Source organism: Meriones unguiculatus, chromosome 16 (genome assembly GCF_030254825.1).
Source record: "Meriones unguiculatus strain TT.TT164.6M chromosome 16, Bangor_MerUng_6.1, whole genome shotgun sequence".
Lineage (NCBI taxonomy): Eukaryota > Metazoa > Chordata > Mammalia > Rodentia > Muridae > Meriones > Meriones unguiculatus.
In genome coordinates, this window is record NC_083363.1 from 54,776,159 (window position 1) to 54,798,391 (window position 22,233).

The 22,233-nt window shown below is 36.6% G+C and overlaps 1 protein-coding gene across 3 annotated transcripts in view; it reads left to right on the forward strand.

Moving 5' to 3' along the window:
- Khdrbs2 (KH RNA binding domain containing, signal transduction associated 2) overlaps positions 1 to 22,233 on the forward strand; it is a 469,930-nt gene that overhangs the window by 88,220 nt on the left and 359,477 nt on the right. For all 3 annotated transcript variants that reach the window (XM_021646488.2, XM_060369817.1, XM_060369816.1), the window contains one exon: positions 2,236 to 2,363. In XM_021646488.2, coding sequence (XP_021502163.1) covers positions 2,236 to 2,363 — 128 coding nt within the window. The remainder of the gene's footprint in view (positions 1 to 2,235; positions 2,364 to 22,233) is intronic.

The following is a 22,233-nucleotide window of genomic DNA, read 5'->3' on the forward strand; positions in this document are numbered from 1 at the left end:
GCCCCTTGTCACCCAATGAAGACCATTTACTTGTAGTTGCCAGTGTTCTGGTTGTAAAAGGATACAAGGTGGGGAAAGATCTGAAGATCTTGGCGTTTATAAAGCAGTCAATTTAAAATGACTCTTTAATATACTGAATATACTTAATACTGAAATATGACAAGAGAAACCTGATGCCACCATGCCAAGTAGTACTAGCACATATATAAGTAATTTTTAACTAGTTCTGTTGGCATAAGTGAAATTTTAGTGTAAAACTAAGAAAGTCAATACACATAGTCAAACCATTCCACACAGCTTTGATCCAGGTAGTGTATGGGTAATCAATGTAAAACTGTAAAAAGATTGTTGAAGTTTCACACAGGACAAACTGGAAATCAACAGACCTGTGACTGAAATGTGTTAGTAATTTTTGTGTAAACTTTTAGTGGTTGTTTTTTTTTTTATGTGTAGGTTAAAACGTAGTAATCAATATAGTAATAATTTGAGAACATTGTATAATAAATACACTATTTATTTTATAGCTTTGTGAGTAGCCAGGCATTAAGAGTAATTGTTTTAAAACTGTGTGTGAATTAGAATGTATTCCAGTGCCCGTCTTAGTGGTCGTCATCACGTTTCTGTCTACACAACCCTGAGAACAGAAGGCTTTGATGCATCTGTCACAAAATAAGAGCCTTCCCTTTCCTAGCTGCACTACCTGGCGTATGGGGACAGTAAAATAAAGTTGGCCAAAAGCAAGACAACAAACATTTACAGATGATATTTTGGTAATATCATCTAACCCCCAAAAAATGGCAAGGACAGCTTTTCTATAACCCTAATGAATCTCTTTCTCATGATCAGTTACATGGAATGACTTACTCCAGCTTAGGCTGCCCCTTCTCCTCACCATCTAATTCCTACCCTATTACCCCAGCTCAGCAACACTTCCCAGCTAGATGAATGTAAACCAGTGAGCTTGGTGTGAGGTGTGATTATAATGCTAGCAATGGTCAGGCTGAGTCAGTAGGATCGTGAGTTCAAGACCAAGTGAATTAGACAGTGACTTCAAGGTCAAGCTATATGGACTGTCCCACAAAACACACACACACATACATACACACACACACACACACAATACCAAATCATATAAACTGTTTTTCCTTTTAGTTTGTCCTCTGGTGTAACTCGTTTTGCATGTTATCTTTACAAAGGAAACATAAATGTGGCTGCCTCCCTACTCAAGACTGCCCAGTGGTTTCCAATTACATTCACAGTAAAAATCAGAAATCATCTCCTTGTACAGGATCTTCAGTTATCTTTCCTGCATCTTCCCACCAAACTCTTTTCTCTGATCTTCAACCAGTCAAATTTATTCTTCACTCAGTTGCCAGTCTTTCTTGTCTGTCTCCTCTTGGCTTGCTCTTCCTTAACATTCAGGACCTGGACTAACATCAGTCTAATAAATCTAAGCACAAGCTATATACCTAGATTTCACTCCCATTCACATTTTCTATAGCTTCATGCTGTGTATTATTCTTCCCAAACATATATGCTTGTTTTTTCTAAGTGGTTGTTTTCCTCATTAGAATACATGCTTTACAAAACCAGGTCCCTTTTTGTCTTCTATTCTATCTCCGGTAGACATAGTAGAGATTCACATTTTTAATGAAAATATTAAAATGTAGTAATGAGTAAATAGTATAATTATATTTTGAATAGCCACTTTGGAACATTCTAAAAGGGCAAAATAATCATTTTTCTCAGCATTTGCCAATTATAATTATATTATTTTGTATTACCATTTTAAGATGATTTTATGATTGTTTATAATATAAAACATTTATTTTGCTGTATTTCAGACAACCGGATGATCACTATTTTAAAATATTTTATTTTCTTAGGAATAATCCTAAGTGAAATAAAAGTTGTGAACTTACAATATGCATTGCCCTAGCTCCTGTTTCCAGGAAAGTTGTTTGTGTGGATGTTTTAAGTGTTCAAAGAACACTTTTTTGGCATTTTATTAGAAGATGCATACGGCGGCTAAGTGCGTTTTGTTGTTGTTCACAGCAGTTGCAGTCGTGTTACATCGTCAGTCTTTAGTTGCTGTCGGCAGACGTCACAGTGTAGCAGTATCCACATACGTTTTTTCAAGGTGCAGGTTCAGCCTTTGTCAAAAGCATTCAAAAACAATCATCCTTTTACTGTGCCTTATTTTTCATGTCATTTATTTTGGTTTTGTGATTTCAGAAATTGAAAAATTTCAAGGTTCAGATGGAAAAAAAGAAGATGAGGAAAAGAAATATCTCGATGTCATCAGCAACAAAAACATAAAGCTTTCCGAAAGAGTATTGATTCCTGTTAAACAATACCCAAAGGTACTGCATGCCGCATGCACGTTGTTCTCAGTGTCTCGGGATAGAAGGGATGACATCTTGTTGCTTTCTCCATTGCCTCTTATGAGTTAAACATGTAAGGCTTTGCTGTATGGACATATGCAAATGCATAGTACTGATACAGGAAGGAAAACTGAAAGTGATAAGAATTTTCAACCGAAGCCCAGTGCATTTATTTTTTTTTTTATTTCCATAAGTATGGAAAGCAAAAGTACATGTTTTAATCATTTATTCAATGTGGCCAGTGTTTGCTACTGTGTGGGTTCCTTTTTCTCTATTCCACCATTCTCCAGTTTTATTAACCCATTAATACTAGATAGGAGATAAAAAAGGATAGAAGCGGAAAGGGGGAGAATTTACGGTTTTACTACTTCTTGATAGAGGCACTGATTTCCTTGTGGCAAGTTTCATCTTCATTGTCGTGATACCTAATTTCTTCTCGTTTCTTTGTGCATGATTACATAACAAACAGCAAACAACCACCAACCAGCCAATAACAGAGCAACCCTGCCTCTCTGGGCCCTGGCTTTTATATATCCTCTGAAAAGTTCCCAGAATTCCAAACACACTTTCAGAAACTATCTACATCAAGCTAAACCACACCACTGCTAGAGCATGAGGCAAATCACAGTCACAAGCTGTGAGGCAGCCTCTTATCCCAAAACCAGGGATTAAAACAAAAACATATTCTCATAACATTTCTGTGTTTTCTGAAAAAAAAAAAAAATCCAAAATTCTCACTACAATTCAGCATGGCAGTTACTCTCCAATTAACCAAATTATGCATATCACTTTATTATGTTTTCTTTGGGATAGTATACATATATGTATGTGTATATGTGTATATGTATTCATATATATATTCATATATATGTATGTTCTTATATTTAGAGAGAATATAAAATAGACAGCATTTGCTAATCACTGGGGTTTGTTGTACTCAGAAAATAGCATATTACTAGTTTCATGGTTTTTACCTTCTTACCTTCTACAGTCAATTTTAAAACCAGTTATTGTATTGTTTCCAGTGTAATACATCTTTAACTATGTTTGTGTCCATTTATGATTGATTATAATATAATATAACATTCATTGGCATGGTTTAACGGGCAATGTTAATAAATTTCAGTGGATAAGAAAGGTTTCTACTTTTGCTAATAAATAAAAATCTCTGAAAATAGACCAATAAATCAAACTAATAATATACTTTTTAATGAGTGGCTTTGAAACAAGCACCATGTAATTATCTTAATAAATAAAGATCACAGACATGAATGGTATAGTTTTCTGATTGCCTTTTGCCATGATAAACTGTAGTAAATACAATTAAGTCAAATGCTTTGTTTGCAATTACCTAAAATATGAAAAAATATATTATAGCCACAGGCTATAAAATTTAGCTTTCAGATGATATTTTTAAGGATCAAGTAAGTTTGGGGTTTATTTTATTAAACCAGGCTTAATCTGTTATAAGAAATGTGTGATCAGTAGGAATATTGTTTTCTTGTAAATGTTATTTGTTGGTTTTTTGTGACTATCAAATTGGACCATCAATGAAAATTCATGAAGGCACTTGTTGCATAATAGATTATGATAGCAATGTGATGGACTTTTAGGAATTAATTAATAGCTTCATTAACCAATTATATTTTCAAATAAAAGTTTCTTCCCTTAATATAAGAGTAAATATGGCATGACTTGATATAGTCCTCTGTAATATCACTTGAAAGTCTGGGTTTGTGAAAGTATGGCAATAAAAAGTTTCTCTGTAGCCTCTATCCAAATGACAATGTCAACATAGAAAGCATTAAAAGACCTGAAGCCTTTTCAAGTTTGTATATTGTTTAATTCTACATGTTAAGATTCTATAATTGATTCATAATGACAACTGTTAAAATAGGGATATTATGTAGCACCAATTTTTTTATTTTCTGCATAATTAATTTGAAGGTGCTCAAACTACAAAAGTTTGGAAAATCTTTTTATTTAGAAGTTTTGGAATCAGAATGTTTAAGCTAGAGCTAATGTTGGAAAGTCACAGAATATGTGCCATTTATGCTACAGATCAGAAAACTGAAATTTTGTGAATCTAAATATATATATATATACATATATATGTATGTATGTATGTTACTTATGGGGATCTTGAGTACATACTTTGTTCCCTTTTACAAACTGTTAAATTTTTAATCTGATTGATCATGTTTAAATGTATATGTTACTTCTCGTATATAATGTGGAAGAATTTGAAAGCTAATAGCTCTAATGATGGTAGTATACAAAGTAGTCTTTCGACAATTCATGCTTCGGGAAAACCATACGACTTTAATTGCTGAATAGCCTGCCAACCCTTTTAATATTTTCAGTCAATGCCTATTCCATTTATTGATCCCACAGATGGGTGCTCTAGAGCCCTTCATTGAAGGAGAAAGCACTGTGAAAGAGGTTATATAACTAGTCCTATGTGGTATAGTTACCTATCAATGGTAACCTATTTGGTTTTTATAATACAACAATAAAATCATTTTTCAGAAAAAAACACATTGTTTCATCATTTTCTATAATCTTTTTGAGGATCTCTCCATTTAATACAAAATATTGATTCTCTCTGTGTATTTATTATACATCTCACAAAATATCAGAAAAATCTCATTTCGATCATTAAACTTGAGCTGTCTAATATACATTCACGAGCTTAGTGTGTTGGGTTGTGATACTGTGAAACTGAGCAGTGACATGGATATAAATTTAACCTTGTATATTAAAAAATGGATCATCGTGGGTGTGCTCTCTACAATTACCTGCTTTATATAAGGCTGTCTGAGACCCTTCTATCCCCTGGTTGTCTGTTTGCACCACTAATTAATGTGTTGATGAGAAGGTCCTTTCAAGCAAAGGGCAATGAGGAAGAGTGGAAATTTGGGGAAGGGGATGACCTTATCATGACTTTACTTCATGACCTTTTTCAGATAGATTTTGTTTCAATTAGTCTCCAACTTCAGGCTAATTTGCTGACTTAGTTGAATACTAGGAATTGGAAGAAGTTTAAGATCTTAAATTATAGAAACTATAAAGAGGCTGTTGACACATTTTAGTAATGACATATGTAACCGTAGTGTTCTGTGTTTATTGAAATAATTTAGGGATAAATAGGCCATATTGTCAAATAATTTTAATGGACAGTTTTTAATATTTTAGTGACAAAATTAGTAAAGGTATGTTTGGGAATATTTTGGTAAGGTTGCATTTTTGCTGCGTTCCTCACAAGAATGCATAACAGTTACTTTGTTAATTTAGTTCACTGTAATAACTTCTAATTGTCTATAGGCTTCCAGTAACAACAAAGAACTTATTTCAAACATGGACAAGATTCTCTCTCTCTTCCTCTCTCTCTCTCTGTGTATGAGTGTGCACGCACATGCACGCACATGTGCGTGTCTGTGTGTGGAAGTCAGGAAAAACTGGATTTGTCACTCTTCAGTGGCGAGTCACCATTTTTGAAGTAGGCATTGTGTATATTGTAGCACTTGCAAAGAGGATCAGCAATTATTTCTTGGTAGTTAATCCTCATAAGAAATTAATTTTCTTCCCATGGGAAAGTTGCCCCATCCTTAACCTCAGCTTCTCCTCCCCAAATCCATCTGTGTTTTTTGACATAGTTCAACACACACTTTATAGTTTCCAAATATCAAATTCATATGCATATTAGAGCCAGAATCATTTTCAAATGGTCAGGCAACCTACTGCTAGAGCGTGTGTAAACTTGGTCCTGTAAATTTTTTTTGTTATGGAAAGTAAATATTTTGTACAATATATTATGATCATTGTTTCTTTATCCAAAACTTCATTAAGATCCTCTCTGTCTCTCCACATGCCTAACTCTATACCTTCTTTCTCTCTTTCTCAAAAACACAGAAGTAAATAAAAAGCATAATTTAAAAAAAAAAAACAGAAAATCTTAAGAAACACAAAACAGAATAAAAAAAACCCATAAAAACGTAATATCAGTACTAAATGGAGAGAAACTCAAATCAATCCCACTGAAATCAGAGACAAGACAACTGACCACTCTCTCCCTATCTCTTCAACATAGTACTTGAAGTTCTAACCAGAGCAATAAGACAACTAAAGGTGGTCAAAGGGATACAAATTGGAAAGGAAGAGGTCAAAGTGTCACTATTTGCAGATGATATAGTAGTATACATGAGTGACCACAAAAATTCAACTAGAAATCAGAATATACGAGTAAAAGACCTGAAAGATAATGCCGAAGTAAACAATATGAAACAAAAATATCTACAATATTAAAATTGAGTTCATCCTTTTGGCTTATCCTGTCTTTTAACAGAGAGTTTTTTGATGTGTTTTTACTTTAAGGTAGTGGCAATTTGACATGTCTTCAAGGAGATTTCAAATGAGTTAGTGTTGTTGTGCAAAGATACTATAAGTACAAGAAATAATGGAAGTATAGTTTGGAGTATGACTCAATGAAGCATAGTTTTAAATCTTGTAAGATTGAGAAATTACACATTTTCTTGAAATACAACAAAAGAATTACCTGTTATGACTTAAAAACCCAAGATATATGTGTGGTTGATCATGTTAAGGTGAAAATGTCCAAGAATCTGTAATTTTGAGGAACATTAGACATGGGTGGCTTCCATTGTAAGAAGATAATTGTTTATTTCTAGTGCACCTTTTTGTCCACTTGGGCAAGTCAGCCACTCCCTGAATTAGAAAACCTTTTCTTGGTACATCCAGAGTCCTCTAAAATGCATCAGACCTTTTCTTTACCTAAATTTATCCAAAGGTGCGCGTATGATTTTTCAAGTTGTATTGCTGCCATCTTTGAAGCACATATTTATATTTCTAAGTTGCATTGTCATCCAGAAGTAATGGGAGAATGACTAAAACATCAAAGAGATTTTTTTTTCTGATATAAAGAGAGTACTTGATAAGCTTTTTTTTTTTTTTTTTTTTTTTTTTTTTTTTTTTTTTTTTTACTGAATTGAAAAAGCTAGCTTACCAATATGTGGGAAATTACTTTTTTTTTTTTCAATGCAGTTTATTCAGGAACCTTGAACAATCATCTGACCCTGGGGAAAGCCAGCCCACAGCTTAAATAGCCTCTGGGTAACCAACCCCAGCGTGCCATGTGGGCAATGCAGATAGGTCCACATACATGGAAGCAAGCCAGATCCTCGGCCTTAGCCAAATGTGGAGTTGTTCCTGACAGAGAGCACTCACCATCGGGAAGGTGGAAGGCGGAAACCAGCTCCATCTTTAAGGTGCGGCATTACACAGCTCTCTGCAGTTCCCCTTTTTGTTTTAGATGCATCATGCAAGAGTAGAGGTCTGATCTCTGATATTAGAAATAAATTGGGACTTTGTACTGATGTTCATTTAGGTGTCATCCACCCAAAGAGTATCAGACCCGTCCGATACCTTTTTTTCAGAGGCGGGACCTGGGGCATCAACCTGCATGCAATCAGACATGCTCTTCTCTGGGTCCAAAGCGGCTGACCCTGAGTGCAGTGCTTGACAAGCTTTTTAAATTTCAGTTTAATTCCTCACTTTCCTAGCCTGACATCTTTGAAATTTTTTTCTTTTTTTTAATTTTTTATTAATTATATTTTATTTACTATGTATCCCCCCACAAACCCCTCCATCCTCCCCTCCCAATCTCACCCTCCCACCCCCTGCTTCACAAATGCCCCTCCCCAAGTCCACTGATAGGGGAGGTCCTCCTCTCCTTCCTTCTGATTTTAGTCTATCAGATCTCATCAGGAGTGGCTACATTGTCATCTTCTGTGGTCTGGTAAGGCTGCTCCCCCCACAGGGGGAGGTGATCAAAGAGCAGGCCAATCAGATTATGTCAGAGGCAGTCCCTCTTCCCATTACTATGGAACCCACTTGGACACTGAACTGCCATGGGCTATATCTGTGCAGGGGTTCTAGGTTATCTCCATGCATGGTACTTGGTTAGAGTATGAGTCTCTGGGAAGACCCCTGTGTTCAAATTTCTGGTTCTGTTGTTCTTCTTGTGGAATTCCTGTCCTCTCCAGATCTTACTATTTCCCACTTCTTACATAAGATTCCATGCACTCTGCCCAACAGTTGGCCATAAGTCTCAGCATCTGCTTTGATAGTCTGCAGGGCAGAGCCTTTCAGAAGCCCTCCGTGGAGGGTTTCTAGCTTGTTTCCTGTTTTCTTCTTCTTCTGATGGTAAACTTGTATAACCACTCTGGAAATCAATCTGGCACTTTCTCAGACAACTAGGAATAGTGCTTCCTCAAGATCCAGCCATACTACTCCTAGGCATATATCCAAAAGAGGCTCACTTAAGTACACAATAAGGACACTTGCACAACCATGTTTGTAGCAGCTTTATTTGTAATAGGCAGAAGCTGCAAACAGCCCAGATGCCCCTCAACTGAAGAATGGATGCAGAAATTGTAGTACATCTACACAATGGAATATTGAAAAATAAGGAAATCATGAAATTTGCAGGTAAATGGTAGGACCTGGAAAGGATCATCCTGAGTGAGCTGTCCCAGAAGCAAAAAGACACACATGGCATATACGCACTCATATAGACATGTAATATAGGATAAACCTACTAAAATCTGTACATCTAAAGAAACTAATCGAGAGAGGACCCTGACTAAAATGCTCAATCCCCATCCCGAAAGACACCTTTGAATTTTTAAGTGTCATTTGAGAAACTAATGTGTAGCCTAGATTCAAATTTTACATGAGGAAATGTATTCCAATATTTTTGGGAGCTGAAGTGAACTGTCTTCTTCAATTGATCCCATTTCCAACAAAGTTTAGAGGTGTGCAATGGAGCAATAGCTACTTTTCTTTTCTGATAAACTTTTATTTTAATAATATCCTTTAAATGCTATTGCTTTCTTATTTTACAGGGTTACTCATTCTCACTATCTTATACTGACAATATTTTTTTCTGACAAATTTTCTTTTCCTTTTTCCCTTTTTTATTGAAAATATTTTTTCTTACATAATATATCTTGATTTGTTTCCTCACCCCTTGCTACTCTCCTCAGTTCCTCCTCGCCCACTCTCACATCTGGATTCACTCTCTTTCTGTCTCCCATTAGAAAGAAGCAGGCAACACTATTCCTAATTATCTGAAAGAGTGCCAGATTGATTTCCAAAGTAGTTGTACAAGTTTACATTCCCACCAGCAGTGGAAGAGGGTTCCCCCTTCTCCACATCCTCTCCAACATATATTATCACTTGAGTTTTTGATCTCTGTTATTCTGATTGGTATAAGGTGAAATCTCAGGGTCATTTTGATTTGCATTTCCCTGATGAATAAGAACACTGAGCATTTCTTTTAAGTGTTTCTCTGCCATTTGATATTCCTCTATTATGAGTTCTCTGTTTATCTCTGTACTCCATTCTTTAATTGGATTACTTGATTTTTTGCTTTTTAACTTCTTGTGTTTTTTATATATTCTAGATATAAGCCTTCTGTCAGATGTAGGGTTGGTGAAGATCCTTTCCCAGTCTGTAGGCTGTCATTTTGTTCTGATGACAGTGTTCTTTGCTTTGCAGAAGTTTTTCAGTTTCATGAGGTCCCATTTATTGATCTTAGAGCCTGTGCTTTTGGAGTTCTGCTCAGTAAGTTGTCTCCTGTGCCAATGAGTTCCAGCCTCTTCCCCACTTTTTTTTCTAACAGATTTAGTGTCTTGTTTTATGTTGAGGTCTTTGATCCACTTGGACTTTATTTTTGTGCAGGATGATAAATATAGATCTATTTGCATTTTTCTACATGTGGACATCCAGTTGTACTAGCACCATTTATTGAAGATGCTGTCTTTTTTCCATTGTATGGTTTTGGCTTCTTTATAAAAAAAATCAAATATCTGTAGGTGTGTGGGTTTATTTTTGGGTCTTCTATTCAATTCCATTGATCCACCATTCTGGAACTCTACCCAGAAAGGTATTAAAGCAAATGCTGAGACTCATAGCCAAACTTTGGGCAGAGTGCTGGAAATCTTATGAAAGAAGGGGGAGATAGAAAGACCTGGAGCAGTCAGGAACTCCACAAGAAGTTCAACAGAACTAAAAAATCTGGGCAAAGGGATCTTTTCTGAGACCGATACTCCAGCCAAGGACCATGAATAGAGATAACCCTTACACAGATGTAACCCATGGCAGCTCAGTATCCAAGTGGATTCCTTAGAAAAAGGAACAGAGGTGGTCTCTGACATGAACTCAGTATCTGGCTCTTTGATCACCTCCACCTGATAGGGGAGCAGCCTTACCAGGCCACAGAGGAAGACAATGCAGCCACTCCTGATGACACCTGATATGCTAGGGTCAGATGGAAGGGGAGGAGGACCTCCACTATCAGTGGACTTAGATAGGGGCATGGGAGGAGATGATGGTGGAAGGGTGGGATTGGAAGGGAATGAAGGAGGTGGCTATAGCTGGGATACAAAGTGAATAAACTGCAATCAACAAAAAATAAATTAATAAGACAACTAAAGGAGATCAAGGGAATACAAATCAGAAAGGAAGAAATCAAAATATCACTATTTGCAGATGTTATGATAGTATACATGAGCGACGCTAAAAATTCAACCAGAGAACCCCTTCAGCTAATAAACACTTTCAACAAAGTGGCTGGATACAAAATGAGCTAAAATTAAAAAAAAAGAAAGAAAGAAAGAAAAGAAGCAGGCTTCTAAGAGATAATAATAAAATATAACAGAATAAAATAAAAGATAAAATAACTTCACGTCAGAGTTGGACAAGACAATCAAACAGAAAAACAAACAATCAAAAGACCCCAAAAGAATGCACAAGAATCAGAGACTCCCTCATTCCTATATCCAGGCATCCCATAAAAACACTAAACTGGTAGCATAATACATAATGTAGAAGATCTGGTTCAGACCCATGCAGGCTCTGTGCTTTCTGCATCAGTCTCTGTACGTTCATATGAGTTTCGCTTGTGTTGATTTATTGGGCCATATTTCCAAACTGTTCTCCATCCCCTTTGGATCTTAAACTCTTTCTTCCTCCTCTTCCACAAATTTTCTTGAGCCTTGAAGGGAGAGATTTTTTTGAAGTCTTGACCCCAGTTAGGCCTGGATGTTCCAAGGTTTCTCTGTGTGTATGTAAAGTCTGGTTATGGCTTTCTATACTTGTTTCCATTTGCAACAAGGGTAAGCTTTTCTGATGCTGGCTGAGCAAAATACTGATCTCTGAGTATAGAAGAATATCACAGGCATAATTTTCTCTCTATTCTTTCTTTCTTTGTTTCTTTCTTTCTATTTATTAATTTATTTTTAGAAAAGTAGTATTTGGTTGTAAATTTGGTCCCTAGGATATCTAATTTCTGGTTCTTGGCAACTCAAGCAGCATAAGGTATGTGTTGAAAGCAGTGAAGTGGTCCTTAGGCAGGTCAGATACTGCATGGTTACTCCCATGAGCTTTGTACCACCATCGACCTAACATGTCTTGCTAGAAAGACCTCTGCTTGTGCCTTCTCTCTCAGATAGCTTCCAACTTTATCTCATCACATGGTTATCTAAGTATAGCAGATAATAGTCAAATAGTTGTCTCACTGCACACTTGGGACATTAGGCCACAAACTAAACTTTTCTTAGTTGTTTTCTTTTTCCATTATAATATGTTCCACTAGGTAAGTGAGTAGTCTTTTCTTCAAAAAGAATCATGGGTCAGAGTAGTATATACGGACATTGAGGAGCTTCGGGAAAGTGTTGTCCTCTTAGAAAGAACTAGAGTAATGGAATATTTCTGAAGGAACTCTTGTACAGGTGTAGCCTGGAGAGGGATCACAGTTTCCAAAGAAAGGCTTGCATAATAAATTATGCAACTTCAGTCCATTTCTGCTTTTAGTAGCTACCCGTTGCCTTGAGAACAACCATACTAAACAACAAGACAATTGATTTTGGTCATTTGTGCGCAGCTTTTGCAAGTCAGGGTGGATAGAAGAAATTGTACCATGCAGATGACAGACCTGATTACAAACATGCAGACAAAACGGGATGCAGCCATTTTGTGTTTGAAAGTTTGTCTATCATTGTAAGTCTCTTCCTCAACAGATTACTGACTGCCAGTATATTTAAGAGGCTAGGAATTATATTCACCTTTCCTCTTTTTGTTTATTCTTTTTTAAAAGGTACAAACCCTTATAGATTAAGACATTAACAAAAATAAATGTATAAGAAAATTAGAAACTGAACATGTAGGCTCAGAAAAAAAGATTCTGAAAGGACTTGAGAGGTACTTTTTTTTTAAAGATAAAACAATTACCTTTTTTTGAGAGGTACTTTTATTTCACACCTTGCATTGATGGTTGACACAGAATTAGCCTGCAATTATAAACGAACAAACAAAAACAGCACAGAAATACAGCCCTAGCAAAGAAAATCTGATTTATAGAATTCAAGTTTCAAGACAAATTTTTTTAGAGGCATTATTTGTGTGTGTGAGATAGGGAGAAAGAGAAAGAAAGAGAGAAATGCAGAAAAGAAAACAAAGTACATTTAAAGGAAAATATAAATATCAGTAGAAAGGTGACTATGCAAATGATCTGGTGGCTGGTCCTCTAAGCAAAGGGGCTAAAATGGCGGCTTTGAAGTTACATGAAGAACTAAAACAAGGTATGAGAGAAAAAGACAATGTGTGAATAACTGGAGGTATTACTAAAGACCCCAAACCAAACACATACTGGAATTCTACCCCAGAAATGTATAACACCTTTTTGGAAACTACTAAGAGGAATTAAAATTAATATATAAACAGAAGAAACAGTCAACAACACTGAATCTAAAGAATCCAAGAAAAGTGAGCTGAAACTAAGGGTTCTATGGCCCAGCCCAAAGCAGCAGAGCCACATTATAACCATAGGGAAAAGGAGAGAACACAGAGGATATAAGTTGTGATAGTAATAATAACAACAAAAAACTCTGCAAATTTGACAAAAGATACAAAATAGATATCCAAGAAGATATTAGAACCTTAAGAAAGATAAATGCAAAGACCCACTTACAGACACATTCTAATAAATTTTAACAAGACAGACAGATTAATAACCATCAGTAAGAGAAAGGAAACGTGTCACATACAAGGATACCCAATAAGACTCTATGTAGACTTCTCATCTGACATTATAAACACTAGGGTACTGTGGTCTTCTATCTTCCAAGTCTGAAAATGAAACACTGTAAAAACAAAACAAAACAAACAAACAAAAAACAGTGCCAACCAAGCATCCTATGAATGTTTATAGTAAGTAAACTTGTACTCAGAAACAGTGGAGAAATTAAGGCAGCTTCTTATAAGTAAATACAGAGAGGGAGATTATTACCGATAGAATTTTTCTGTAAGGATGTTTGAGGAGATCTTTTAGGTTAAGTCGAAGACTAGTAGACAACCCCTTTAAGATCTATGAAGAACTGAAGATAATGTTTTAATAAGGCAGCAAGACAGGCCGTATATTAAGATTTGTTACTCTCTTTTCTACTTAATTTAATCCCTGATGCTTGGGGAGTGGAGGAAAGCTATTATTTAATGGGTAAAGTTTCATCTGTTCAGGAGGCCAGCATCATAAAACCCAATCATGACAATTCCATACCATTATAAATGCATTTAGTTCCACTGAATTACAGACATGAATAAGTGCAATTTTCATGAGCACCTTCATAAATTTCAATGAGTTAGAGAAACAGGAACAGCTGTTTCCATTACCTTGTCCTCTGTCATCAATTTTGCTTATAATGGCAGTAGCCTCTTGACTGTTCTCAGTTCTACAGTAGCCTTTACAAGCTCTTCTTAGCTGACCTGGACGCTCATTTTGTAAGATACAGATCATATTGTACCATTCCCCTCCATAATTTCTCAGAGAGTTAACTTAAGATCATTTAGAACATCTCCGATGCTTCTCCATTTTGCTCAGAAAAATAGACTTTCCGGCTGATACCGAAGCCTCTGTAGGTCCCCGCACTGTGCTCCCAGCTCTCATCACCTTCTCTACCTTTTCTTCTTCCACAGTGTGCGTCACATTTCAACACCTTTTTCTGTTTGCTGAATGTCTCCCTTGTTATATATGGAGCAAGACGGCACGTTGCTGTCTCGCTCAGTCAGTCTTTTATTTCCATTGTTTAGAAGTGTCAAAGCATTGTGTATTTGCAGACTACACACAAATAGACCGGTCCTGGATGTGTTCTTGCTCATATAAACAAAGTTATTATTATTACTATTATTATTGTTATTGTTATTGTTATTGTTATTATTAGGCAAGGCTAGATTATGTGTCCCCGCATCATCCCTCATCTTACAGAGTTTCTGCAAAGCCCGCCACCATGTAGCATCACCACAGAAATCCAGAAGGCCATCAGAACTGCAGATGCCATTGCCACCTTACTGCTGCTCTAGTCTTGTTACAGAGTCCACCTATGAAAATGAAATAACTCTAGTGGAAAATTTGCTTGACTCCCATGCCTACCTAATCAATTATGTTACCTAATCAAATTTCCTATTTAAAATTAAGTTAAAAGGTTAACTCAGGAATCACTTTCAACTCATCATTGAACGTTGTATTATGGTTTTATTACTTAATTACCCATTTTTACTAAGTACAGTATATTGAACATTATTTGACCTTTAATGAAAGAACTTTCATAGCCTGCACATCATCCTTTAGAATCTTAATTTCAATTAATTCAAGATATATTTATTAGATATATATTAGGCATCTGACATTCATTTTATAATTATGAATGTGAAAAAAATGAATTCTGCAGAATATTAAACAAGCTTCCTAATATAATAAATTATGATGGATATATAAAAGTTGGGAACTGGTTTAATTCATATAAAAAAACTTAAGTTAATTTTTAAAACATTTTCCCTAAAATATAGAGCTAAGTTATGAAAAAGAGATTAGAATATAAAATAAGGTCATTACTTTACAGGTCAGACAGGAAAAGAAAAGGAGAAATAGAGAAAAGGATTGGGAAGACAGAGCAGAGAGAGGGAGGGAGAGAGCGTCTCAGAGATTGAGACTGAAAATTAATATAGTAAGGTTTGGCATTGAAGGTAGAGATAAATTGAGGTTAGTTTGGGAAGATGCATTTCTTACTGTCAAGTGTTCTCAGTAAAGAAGCATTTATTCCTACAAGTCTTTCTAACTTGGTGATTATTTTAACTACGATCTGTTTCCAATAAAGTTTTTTTTTTCTAGACAGAAAAAAAAGAAGCTCCAAGGCTGTAGAAGAAGCAATATAAGGAGAAAACAATCAAACTTTGACTTGTATAAGCCTACACCTGTTTCAGATGCACTATCATTAAAGGGGTCCAATGGTGTGTTTCACGAATACAATTGTAAAACTTCACATCTTTTCTCAGTTATGTTGAAGTAGGGATTGATATCTTTGGAAAATACGTTTTGAAGTTTGATCCTCTGCATGTAACTCTGGAATTCACAGAGGTTACTATCAACCATAATGTGCTTTATGTGTAGACATCTGACATATCAGTTACACTTTTGTCTTAAAACATGCTAGCAAGTCCTTGATGAATATGTTGCTCACTTCTTACACTCCTGCCTGACCACTGTCTTTAAGATGCTCTTTTGGATAGTACCTTATATTCCAGAAACTCTGCTTTAATTATTGGTCCTATGTAAAGAAGTCTCTACACTCTACAGTCATCTGGATATTTATTAAATGACCCCCAAATTATTTGACAAACACTGAAGCTTTGCATATTTTTTTGTCATTAGGGTATGAAAAGTTACAAAATTAGTTTTTAGGAGAGTAACTCAGTGATGATAAATGGATGGATGGATGGATAGATAGATAGATGAAATATATTTTATGACTTTTTCAGTATAAAGAGATGAAAATAGAGTGATAATATGAGGGTAAAGAGAAAGGCTTTAATGAAAGGAAGGAAGACAGGAGGAACAAGAGAGAAGAGTAAGCAGGAAATATGACAAATATCTATTTTCTCTCATGTGCAGAACTTACCTGTCTATCTATATATCCACGTATATGTGACAGCCTGATATTAGAGTGTTCCCTGCTGCAGGAAAAGAGGGGGAAGGCTGAAGTAGAAGAAGGGGGTAGGATTGAATGATGAATATTGAATATATATGTGTATGAAAAATGTCATCATGAAGTACAACATTTTGTATACTAAGTAAAGCATTGATTACAAGTATAGACGATGTGAAAATAGCAGAGAGTCCATTGGGAAGAGGGTATCACCCAGCAGAAATGGGGAGGAGGAGATGTTTGAGGGCAGTGTGCTGATTCTGAACAGAATGAGTGGTATGCCTTTGTGAAGATGGCACAAGGAAACCAAACGCTTCACAACTAATCAATTATATCATCAGATTGATAAACATATATTACACAATAAACACAAGACACATAGTTTCATAAGACTTGGGATACATTTCACAGGTCTAATTATTTTACAGATGTGTCACAGATGGCTTGAAGTTTTCAAAAGGTTTGTAGACACACTTATTCTGCACCTGAGCAAGAGGTTGTAATTGGTATTGCTAGGATCCTTTTATCCTTTAGAATATCTAGAATTGTTCTTACTGCACTTTGGGAACTATATGGGAAATGCATTAAATTAACATGCAAGATTCTTCTGCCAAACAATGTCTTCTAAATAGACACAAAAAGATGCTGTGATACTATTTCACATCTGTGGGGAAGAATGAGCCCATTATGTATTTGGAATTTGAAGGGATTTTATTTCCTTACAGCCTAGAATACTCAAATGTTTAGGAAAATGGAAAAATTATGGAGACCCACTTTCTTTACTTTTATTCCATTTTCATTTTTTTTTGCTAATGACTTACTTGAACTTCTGAATTTTTTAAATAATGAAAAACAGATCTTAGAATGATGTTTACAACACATTTTTAAAGAACTAAGTGAGAAAATAATTTTTGATTGTCTGAGTACTGTTGAGAAATTAAAGAAAATGGCAGGTTCTCTGTGGGGTAGAATCAAATGGCACATGCTTTGCTATGTCCAGCAGCCTCACAAAGAGCCAAAGGTAGTTTTCTTAACATCTTTACGAGGTGAAAAGACATATGTCCAGGCCTGGTGGTCCTGGTCTGGGTATCTCACATTGTACTGACTCCTGACCAGGACGATACCATTTTTTGGCATGATTTTTATTGTCAATATTTGCTGAATATTTCCTAATTTGTATTTTCAGCCATTACTCTCTCTCGCTGCTGCTTTTGTGCGGTGACTAGCTTAGGTTAGTTGATATCTGCATTTGAGTGTGCTTACCTCAAAGCTAAACTGCTAAGATTCAACCCCTTTCTGGCTCTGCTTTCTCTCCTAACCTCGTTCTTCCTGAGGCTGCACCCTCTGCAAAGACCTCTCTGATAGCTTCACACTCAGCCACTCACTAGGATCCTTCAGGGTCCTGTTCCCTTGCTTCTCATAATTCGTTGCCTCATAGGAGCAGCATTATCCTCTTTTATAACAAGATGATGAACCCAGATTTTTTTAAAGCCAGAAACGGTGAAAAAGTGAATCCATTCCATAGAACCTTTGTAGGCAAATACTGCAGGGAAGACATGTTTTGTGATTTCCAGGAGCCAAGCGGGGGTGTCCCAGCATGGTGTCAGTAGGAATAGGTGAGTGCTGCCTTTGAAATCACATCATGAGACTGTTTCTCCAACCAAGGACCATGTACGGATACAACCTAGAACCCCTGCTCAGCTCAGCATCCAAGTGGGCACCCTAGAAAGGGGAACAGACTATTTCTGACATGAACTCAATGGCTGGCTCTTTGACACCCCCTCCCCCCCAGGGAGGAGCAGCCATGATAGGGCACAGAGGAGTACTTTGCAGCCAGTCCTGAAGATACCTGATAAGCTAGGGTCAGATGGAAGGGGAGGAGGACCTCCCTATCAGTGGACTTGGAAAGGGACAAGGAGGAGATGAGGGAGGGAGGGAGGGTGGGGTTGGAAGGGAATGAGGGAGGGGGATACAACTGGAATACAAAGTCAATAAACTGTAACAAATATTAAAAAAAAAGAAAGAAGAAAAAAATCACACCATGAAACCTTAGATAACATCTGGAATGATGGCAGCGAAAGGGCATCAAAGAACGGTCCTTGGACTACATCCATGCTTCAACATAACTGAGCACACTTTACACCAGACACTTCAAAAAGCAAGAACAGGCTGCTCATGACTGCAACTGCTTTCAGGGCTCTGCTCAGGTACAGGTGATATCCTGAGATACCCATCCCCACCCCCTAGAGAAAGCACTGACTGGAAGCTTGATCATTCTCTCTGTATGCTTTGACAAAAATCAACAAACACAAACATCAAGATTAGTGTTAATGCACTCATGGTTTTTCTTGTATCATGTATACTCTTTGATTGAAGCCAAACCCCATTCCTTCCCCTGCAATCTATTGCTTTCCCCATTACTACTTGATTCTGAAAATTTCATGTATTTTCCTTCACTTTTAACACCCTTAAGTCTACTTAATAGTATCCTGTGCATTCTTGTCTGTAGGAACACGTACTGTACCAGCTTTTCAGAGCCCACATTCTTGATGAAATAAAGTAAAAGTACTCTGTCTCACTTAGCATCCAGTCGCCAATAGCTTCTCGGGCAGGGATGGGATTTCACAAGCATTTACCAGGTCTGTCCTAGGATTTGCTTGCGTTGACTTCCCACAGGTCTTGTGTACATAGTCACTGGTGCTGTGAGTTCATGTGTGCAACAACCTTATCATATTCATCAAATAATTTTCTACCACAAATGTTCATTACTGTGGCTCTTGTGATGCTCTTATCCTCACTTCCGTGATGGTCCCTGCAGAATTACAATATGAAGTTCTCCCACAGGGCCTAGAGCTTAGGGCATTTATGCCATTACACTAGTGTGCCTATCTTGCTAGGCCTGTTATTGTAGCTTGCAGGAGAGCTGGAGAGGACAGGAACTCCACAAGGAGAGCAACAGAACAAGAAAATTTGAACACAGGGAACTTCCCAGAGACTCATACTCCAACCAAGGACTATTCATGGAGATAACTTAGACCCCTGACAATGCAGCCACTTCTGATAAGAACTGATAGACTAAGATCAGAAAGAAGCAGAGGAGGACCTCCCCTATCAGTGGACTTGGGGAGGGGCATGCATGCATAAAGGGGGGGGGAGGGTGGGACCGAGAGGGGAGGAGGGAGGGGCGTATGGGGGGATACAAAATGAATAAAGTGTAATTAATAAAAGCTAAAAAAAAAGATTACTGAAGGCTTTTCCCTGGGAAGCACAAATAGAAACATCAAGAAGCTAGCTAGTAAGGAAGAAGCTTCTCACCAGACTGATTTCTCCATGCTCTGTTATTCAAGATAGTGGCATCATCAGCAATAAGATCATGCCATCAAATTCCAGAGGACAACCAAGTACAATGCCAACAGGGACTATTGTCTGGGAGAGTCTATATGACACTGCTGACCAACAGTTCAAAAGAAGCAACCCATCCCTGGCTCTGGACTTTGTCATAAGCAGCTTATGGTGTTTAGAAGAAACACCTCCATCCATTATAGGGTAACACCCATATAATCTCCTTTTAAGGTAGAAACACTGCTTATTTATTTTCCTGTGCTTTAAAATGTACAGTAAGAAGTTGAAGCACGATATTTTCAAGGGCATGTACTTCCTTACTTTTATTTTAGCATTTATCAGAGTGATATGGAAAATGAAGGAACCATTTCTATTCTGCAATGAAGCATGTGTGAACTCCCAAGAATGCAGTTCTATTTTGTATTACCAACCAATTTTAGTTTATAATAAATGTTAAGGAATTTCATTATTTGCTCAGGCTTAGAATTATACAAGAAAATTTGGATTTGGAATTTGACTCTGCAGCAAGTTCCATTTAAATGAAGCAGTTTATAACAGGTTATTTCCCTGATGTTCAATTCATTCATAGTTTATGGTAATGAACTTAAGTTTTGGAAGAGCAGGAAACTAATCCTTGAGATACGGCCTTAAATTGTGTAGTTTAATATTCATCCTTTGAGCAAGCTATGGAATAATGTTTCACAGTCCAGGGTTCCCTTCAAACCCTGATTTGCATGCATAATCAGCAGTAGGCCTCACCTTCACCAAAACCTCAATGCCACCAGTGGGTCCAAGGCTCTGCCTCTGCTCAGCTCTGTTCACAGAATCCAAATGTATGTTGTTTGAAGCACCAGTAACAGGCTAGAGATATTAATCTATTTATTTCAGGTCTGAGTAATGCTCCCTGGAGATACTTGTCATGCCCACATTACAACTCAGTCATTCTTAAGGAGTCACAAGTTTGTGAGTGACAGCCACAGAGCAGCCTGTACCAATCTATGCCAATCATCTCCCTGGAACAAGCAGGTGGTAAATCATAAGTAAGCTGTACAGAAGAATTTTAGTCAGGCTTAGATTTGAATATGATAAGATTACTTATCATAATTGCTAATAACATTTTAGTATCTTCAATGAAAATTCTACCTCTTCAAGTTTTTTTAATAAAATTTCAGTATTATAGAGTTATAGATTTTATGACAATTTTATACATCTATAAGACATACTTTGACCATATACATCTGTATTATATTTACATCCACTATTTCTCTTCCTCTTGCCTATTATCATCTATTTATACTTTTATACTTTTCTGCCATCCACCAGTTCCACATAAGAGAGAAGGTATGCTGGGACATAATCAGGAAGTTTCTATTTGCTGAATCTTCTTACACTTACTGAACGGAATGATGTTTGCTGGTCTCAAAATGTACTTTACTTGTATTATGTTAGCTAATCCAAAAGCTCAAGTATGTAATATGTAAGTATGGAGAAAATTATTTCTGGGCTTTAGTGTGCTAGGAGCCCACACTCCAATAGTAACATTTGCTTGTACTGCTCACTGTCTTGAGCTGTGTAACTTGGTAAAGGGACAGATGAGCAGATCAGGAGTGTACTGTGGGAGAGCACCTAAGAAGTACACTGTGTGTGTACGTGGGGGGCATTATGCAGCATAGAAGGTCATTGTCCCTAAATTTAAAATAAGGAAATGCTCCTCAAAGGACCTGAAAGACATGTGGGGATTTATAGGTAGAAGAGGAGGTACAGGAAGAGAGCAGCATCACAAGATGGAAATGCTCCAGGGAGATGCAAGTCTACCCCAAGAGGCTGCAGCTCTCACTCTAAGACCTAACACAGAAATCTCTGTTTTTGTTGTTTTCTTCTCTCCTCCTGGTCTTATTTCTGTGGTTATAGTGGATAATGTGCATGCTCTCACCAAAAACGCGCTATTTTAAGGTATTATACTTGCATCCAAGACTTATAACTTCTTGAATTTAGGATAGGTTCTATCACCATATTCTTAGCATGGAATATATTTCCATACTCAGAAAGGTTAATGAACAGGTAGGTAATCAGATAATTAATTTCCATGTTATAAGACTGCTTTCTTTGTAGATAAATTCTAAAAACTAGAGTTTGCCTTATGGTTAGAAAAAGCATGAGAGAAAGAAACAAAGAAGTAAAGAAATAAAGAAACAAAAAAGAAACAAAGAACAAAGAATGTGATTTTTGCTTTGTCTGTCTGTAATCAATTAAAATATTACCAAAGATAATCCAGTTATCACGACTATTTATTAATTTCTGTAGTCACTTTACAAAGTCAATCTATTCTGTAAATGTTAACATAATAGTATTTGAACCATTTTTATTATTGACATTTATCCATCTGTTTTTGTGCACTGTACTATATCTTGCTTTTCTCTGTCCTTGTGTTTACTCCTAGTTCTAAGTGG